The sequence below is a fragment of the Garra rufa genome, chromosome 6 (genome assembly GCF_049309525.1).
Source record: "Garra rufa chromosome 6, GarRuf1.0, whole genome shotgun sequence".
Lineage (NCBI taxonomy): Eukaryota > Metazoa > Chordata > Actinopteri > Cypriniformes > Cyprinidae > Garra > Garra rufa.
The window spans coordinates 1,433,553-1,440,242 of NC_133366.1; the positions used below are offsets into that span (position 1 = coordinate 1,433,553).

At 39.1% G+C, this 6,690-nt stretch overlaps 1 protein-coding gene across 1 annotated transcript; it reads left to right on the plus strand.

Moving 5' to 3' along the window:
- The first annotated feature begins 4,051 nt into the window (after positions 1-4,051).
- On the plus strand, positions 4,052-6,313 carry LOC141336154 (uncharacterized). Its single transcript, XM_073841690.1, has 3 exons — positions 4,052-4,377; positions 5,009-5,042; positions 5,197-6,313. Exons 1-3 carry the CDS (start codon positions 4,135-4,137, stop codon positions 5,622-5,624), a joined length of 705 nt encoding a protein of 234 aa, XP_073697791.1. The 5' UTR covers positions 4,052-4,134; the 3' UTR covers positions 5,625-6,313.
- The last annotated feature ends 377 nt before the right edge of the window (positions 6,314-6,690 follow it).

The following is a 6,690-nucleotide window of genomic DNA, read 5'->3' on the forward strand; positions in this document are numbered from 1 at the left end:
AAACATTCAACTCAAGGGTTCTTACTCATGCTGCTCATTTGCAGGTTAAGGTCTGCAACTGATAAACCCAACCTGACTAAACTGCTCCAACATCACATACAGGTAGAAAGGAAACACTGCAGACAGCTACACTAGAGAGGTGAGGAATATCGTGATGCATACGAAGCATATGCATCTGAATTCAACACACATGCATTGCTTTGTTACAGTAGTGCCGGGACAGATTTCATCATAAATAGACAATAGTGAAATATAGAAGCGATTTCCTGACAAATTCACTCCTTTCAGCCTGACTAAGAATAATTTCAGATGCTCTGATTGGCTAATGTGTCACATGACTCCTCAGTGACATCACATTTAGGACAAATCTGGCCCTATTTAAGGTTTTTCCTGTTCATTGCCAAACTCGCAGCCTCACGCGTGTGCTGATTTAGCCGTATGATAGACTTAAAATAGCAGCACTAAGTGTGGAATGTTTTCCACCCACACGCCACAAACCTGTTTCTGCTTGCCCACTGAATTCCCCAAAATGTGCAACATCTCATAAAATCTTGATTTACCCATTGTCAAAAAAACCAAGAATTTAAAACAGAACTTAAAACAGAATTTCTCATTTCCCAATTACTTTTTAATTTCGGCAGTGTTTACATTTATCAGCAATTATCACAATAAAATATCTGATGTCAGCAGTCATATACAATGCCATTGCAACGCGAGAGGAAAAGAGGAACAGAAGCTCATGTTTGAAGTCCTGACCGCTTTGTAGTCTGTTTTTGTGAAACAGCAACTTCCACTTTCTGAGACGAAGCCCTGCGAAAACCCAAAACGCGCATTACGTAATTGCTCGGCAACAACGCGCTTGACCTTTAGGTGAAACATAGACTTTCCCCGACTGACCGTCAGCATACATTCTGGCTAAAGCATACCCCGCGAGATTCGTATTTGGACTACAGTATAATCTGCCACAAATTGCACTTGCATGAGTTTAATGGAAGCATTCCAGAAATGCAAATTATAAGTGACACTATACATTATAAACAATAACATTATTCAGAAAACCTTTCTATGTGTAGGGTTGCCTACTTCAGTGTGGGAAAATAAGAAACTATCAGATGCTTGAACTCCTAATCTGATGACTGAGCTTTGAAAATGCTGTTATGGTTTGATAAATCTTAAACAAATGACCTGAAACTCATAATTACTTATGGATGAATGGGTGGACATATTAGTATTTGTTTTATTTTACAGCTGGGCTTTCCAGAATGTGTCTTGTTTACTTTCCCCCAAAGTACAATCTGATCACGGGTCTGGAAAATAAAACGAAAAGACCCGTCCACATTCAGGAAGCACAGCAGAGTCACTTTCAAAAGGGAAGCTGACAGAAATTAACGAGAGTAAAGCCCTCATGTGATAAATGTATTACAGAAACCTACTCTAACTCGCTTATGCACACAAGAGATAGCACTGTTATAACGCTTTATTTTGTCTACAAACGCTCACACACATAGAGAGAGCTACGAAGATAAGTCATAAAACAGGTCAGTGATGTCATACGGGAAGTGACAGGAGTAAACGGGGATCTGAGAAAGTGACTCTTACTGTAGGCGCAGCACTGCTACACCTGTGCAGATGACATCATTTCCTGTAAACATTCAGGCTCAGATGCACAGGTTTTCACATGCAGGTTACATAATCACTCACTTGCTCTTCCAGGCACAGGGATCTATTTTTAGAGCAGAAACATGAAACGCAAAATCATGTTGAATTACTTTGATAATTTTTGGTTTTAAATCTGAGTTACTTTCATTGGCAGAGATAAATTACATATACAAGAAATACTTTGAAATCACACGTCTGGAAATGATGGAAATGGATGTGGTGATCAAAATGAAATATGCGCACCCTGGGATGCATTTAAATCCTGTTGGAGAAGAAACATTCTGCTTTAACTTAAAGGAGTAGTTCACTTTCCGAACAAAAATGTACAGATAATGTACTCACCCCCTTGTCATCCAAGATGTTCATGTCTTTCTTTCTTCAGTCGTGAAGAAACTGTGTTTTTTGAGGAAAACTTTTCAGGATTTCTCTCCATATAAGAGACTTCTATGGTTCCCCCGAGTTTGAACTTTCAAAATGCAGTTAAAAAAAGAGCTCTAAACGATCCCAGCCGAGGAAGAAGGGTCTTATCTAGCAAAACGATGGGTTACCTTTTAAAAACTTTCAACTTGCATACTTTTTAATCTCAAACGCTTGTTTTGCCGAGCTAGACAAGATGAATATACAAAAAATGTTCTAATATAATGTACTTGGATGACAAGGGGGTGAGTACATTATCTGTACATTTTTGTTCTGAAAGTGAACTACTCCTTTAAAAATCTGTTCAGATTCACCCATTTGAAAATTATTTTTGTAAGGAAATTCAAGGTCTACAAAACATTTTTAGTGAACCCATTTGATTAGAAGGTTCTTAATGAGAAGCTTCCAATCTCTTGACTGACACTGAAATACACTGAACAGAGTTTTATTCATATAAAATATTAATGCAGATATTATCGCTAAAGCAGAAATGTAAGAGTGGAAGGCCAACGTCCTTTTAATTACACATAAATCTGAGATTTCCATGTCCAGTTAATTTGTATAATTCAAGATTTGGCATCAAGCAACACAAACACTAGAAGCCAATCTGGAAGGATATGTGAGTGGAGCAGAACGCTGGAATTTTTTTGCTTATAACCCATTATGGATTGAGAGAAAAAATAGGGTCCAACATCCAAAAAATTAACTTTCACTTCACTCACATTTTGGTGCTGTCACACTTTACTGGAATCAAATCTGAGGCTCAAAACGGCTACTTCCACTGTTAAAAATAAAGGTGCTTTATTGGCATAAGTGGTTCCTTAAAGGGCCTTGATCAATTTAAAAATGCAAAAAAGTCTTTATATTTATATACAATATTTATATACTTTACCTATCTTTAGCAACGTTCAACTGTCCTAAGCGCATTCACTCATTGTTTACATAGTGGCCTCTCAAAATGGTATTTACTTGTGCTTATCCTGATTCTGGCATCCGATTACAAACTAAAAGATTACGTTTCCTTGTCCAAACTCATCTGGGAGTGTTGACTTTTCACCGACGTGTACTTAAAAATCTTAGTTTCTGTTCAACTGAAGAAACAAAGCCATGGATGCCCTGGGTGTAAGCAGATAAACATCACATTTTCATTTTTGGGTGAACTATCCCTTTAAAATGTTCAGCTGTTCACTGAAAGGTTCTTTGGGAATATGGCATTGCTGCAAAAACACCCTTCATTTTGAACAGTGTACATGTCAAATCGTCACCTTAGAATTATAAGGTTCTGTCTTTCATTTTTGTCAAAATTGAGTTATTCACATACTCTTATTCTGTGACTTATTTACATTATTTGATGCTTCTTTTGTAATCTACAAAAGTCTATGGAACGCAAAAACTTGAAGCTCAATATCTCAAAAGTGCTCAGAATGCAGACTGAACCTTATAATTCTAAGGTGACGAAATGTCAGAATGTTAAATGTCAACATATATTTTGTTTTAAACATCATAACATGATTAATATTCTACTTATTTCGGTGTTTTGTTCGTGTGAATGAGTTCACATGAGTTTCAGTCTGTGCGCGTTTTGTAAACAAACACGCAAAATCGAATCGAGCACTTCGTATTGCAATGTAAGTGTGTACACAACGATTACAAAGTAAAGCCTCAGATATTTCCTACTTTTACGCAAAATATGCACAAACACTATGAAAAGAAACACTATGAATCGAGGGGATAAATGTAGGATGATATTCCATGCATTATCGAGCGGAATAGGAGCCAGTCACAGAAATTCACACTTCACTCTCCTCCCGCTTTCCACCTCCGTTTGCGCAAGAGCGAAAGAAGCGGAAAGTTAGTCGGTTTTTTCTCTAAACCTCCCTCTTCGTGTCTGGGTCTCTCTTTCTCTCTCATGTGGGCGGGAGGAGGAGGTGACGAGGGAAACCCGTTAGTTCCTCCCCTCCTGCTTTTCTATAAAAACTTGTCTATTAACAGAACCCTTCGAACAGAACTGCACCTGTTGTGGATGTACATCGCTTTATTTGCACGCCGTTTCTCGAGATGTCCGCGTCCACAGATGTTGAGAGCCAGTCGCCCGCCGCGCGCCCCCGCAGCCGCCGTCTGGACACCTTCCTCACCGTGTCCGTGATCGCGCTCTTCGTCATGTTTATGGTCGCGCTCGCGGGCGCGCTGTACTTCGCCAAACACATCGAGGACGAGATCAACTCGCGAACGACGCGAGGCGTAGATGGAACTAAGGACTCGTTGGTTGCGACGTTCCCCGAGATTGGAAACGCATATAAGGTGAGCTTCACACAGCTGTACTATTATATGATTTTAGATAGTTCTTATTAATAATATCATGGAATCACAATGATTTGACCTGACTTGTACATTTGGAAAGTTTGCAAATACCATTAAAGGTCATTCAGTGCAGCTTACTTTGTATCAGCTGACAATAAGAGCTTTGATTTTAGAGAAGTTGTTATATTGCTCAGATAAAGGGTCCAATAAGAACCTTTAGAAAGAATAAAAGGACAATATTTGGTCGAGATACAGCTATATGAAAATATGAAATCTGAGGGTGCAAAAAAATATTGAGAAAATACTCGTAAAAGTTGTCCAAACAAAGTTCTTAGCCATGCATATTACTAATCAAAAAGTTTTGATGTGTTCATGGTAGAAAATGTGCAAACTATCTTCATGAATGATGATTAAGGCATAACATACAATGTATTTTTGGCTTTTGCTACTTAAGAGCGGTTTTGTGGTCTAGGGTCGCAAATAAAGAAAACCACTTGATGTCATAGGAGTTCAACAAAGAGTATTTAATTCAGTGGTTTTCAGAAAAAAGGAAAAAAAAAACATCTGTTGTTTTACATGCGTTGTTGAACCTGTATCTGATCTTCCGTTTCCTCCTTCTTCCTGTTTCTAGATGCAGAATTTTGCTCACCTGAGAGCCACTGAAAGTAAGTTTCATGCCATTATATATCACACTTTGAACTTTAATCATGTGGTCGAAACATAAAAGCATAGGTATCTTGAACCTGAAATATTGCTTGGCACATTGACTTCCTCTGTTAAGTCTCGGGACTGACGTGTCGCTTTGTCTCCGCCCTGCAGGTGACCTCAAAGCAGGTGTGATGGCATGGGAAACTTTCGCGTACGGAAGCGGTAAAACCATCGGCTCCCTCTACAACTATGATGAAAAACAGAACGTGCTGGACGTCAAAGAAAGCGGAAGCTACTTCCTGTACGTCCAACTAAATTTTACCTGCAGTGGACGATGTCCGTCTGGCAAATTCAACGTCAACTTTTACAATCAACGCAATATCAAGGAGCTCACCTGCAGCGTCTCGCTACCTGAATCGAGCAAAGAAACGCCTCAAAGTAAGACGTGTTGGCGCGTCGTGACCTTCCAGGAAAACGGAAACCGCCTCTATGCCAAATCAAGCCTTGAAAAGAAACTAAAGAACTGGAAACTGGAGTTGAATGACTCTGGCTTTGGGATGTTTCTGGTGGATGGATTACGATCAGTACATCACACATGATCACGTCAAGCCTGAGCGAACTGATTTCGGACTCGTTTGAGTACTCAGGACTGTTGTCAATACTCCGATGAGCACTAATGTCCACAGACTTTCTTCAGTTACCAAAAAGACTGGCTCTTTGACATTTCAGCCACAACATTAAAAAGCATTCTGCTAAATTATGCAGATTTTCCTCTACATAAAAGCTCTGAAAATTCAACGACGCCTAGAGACTTTGTCTGGGCCTGAACAGATAAGCAATGCTTCTTAAGCACTATTTATAATTTAAATATATTTAATATATGTGTTTAATATTTGCAGTATTTATAATGGTGTTTTGTGTATACTGTACATAATGTTGTTTAAAACAGTTGTAGACATCACTACGTGTGCGGCGCGTCAGACTTGTACTGCTTGTACTGTATTGTTCTACTGATGTTTAGGTGCATCACAGAAATAATGAGTGAACTTTGACCAGCACATCAACACTAGTGCCTCGGTTGGGTCTGGACGCTTCGCTGTACGTTCAAGAACTCAAAAAGCTGCATGTGTGAACGTCTCTTCACAAACATGCGCTCGTGTTGTGCGTTCGGTGTGAAGGAAAGCACCGTATGAATGCTAACAGTCTCAGGAACTCTAGAGATGAATGTAATGACTGTGTGAAATGCTTTATTTTGTAAACTGAGAATAAAATACAAAATGCCAATTTTACATAACTGTGGCCTACGCTCTTCAGTATCAGTCGATGCTCATGTTGCAGCTCAGATGTTGCTCTTTTAAGTTCTCATTTGTTTCATTGAAGCGTCAGCTAAATCTCAGACGCTTTTTCTAAAATAAAACATTAGAACAGATACAAATGAGCCAGACGTTGTCATTCGGTAATAGTTGTAGTTAATAAAAATCATTTAATGACACGTTTGGGTTCATATTGAGACTTTTCCCACGTTTGAACGGATGTGGAAGATGAAAGGAGGACAAAAGTCTCTATTTGCTCTCCATTCGATTGCATTTGGGTCTGGGAGAACCAGTTGGTAATGAGACCTCACATGTAACTTTCTTTCCTGCGGTGAGACCCTGTCGGAAAAAG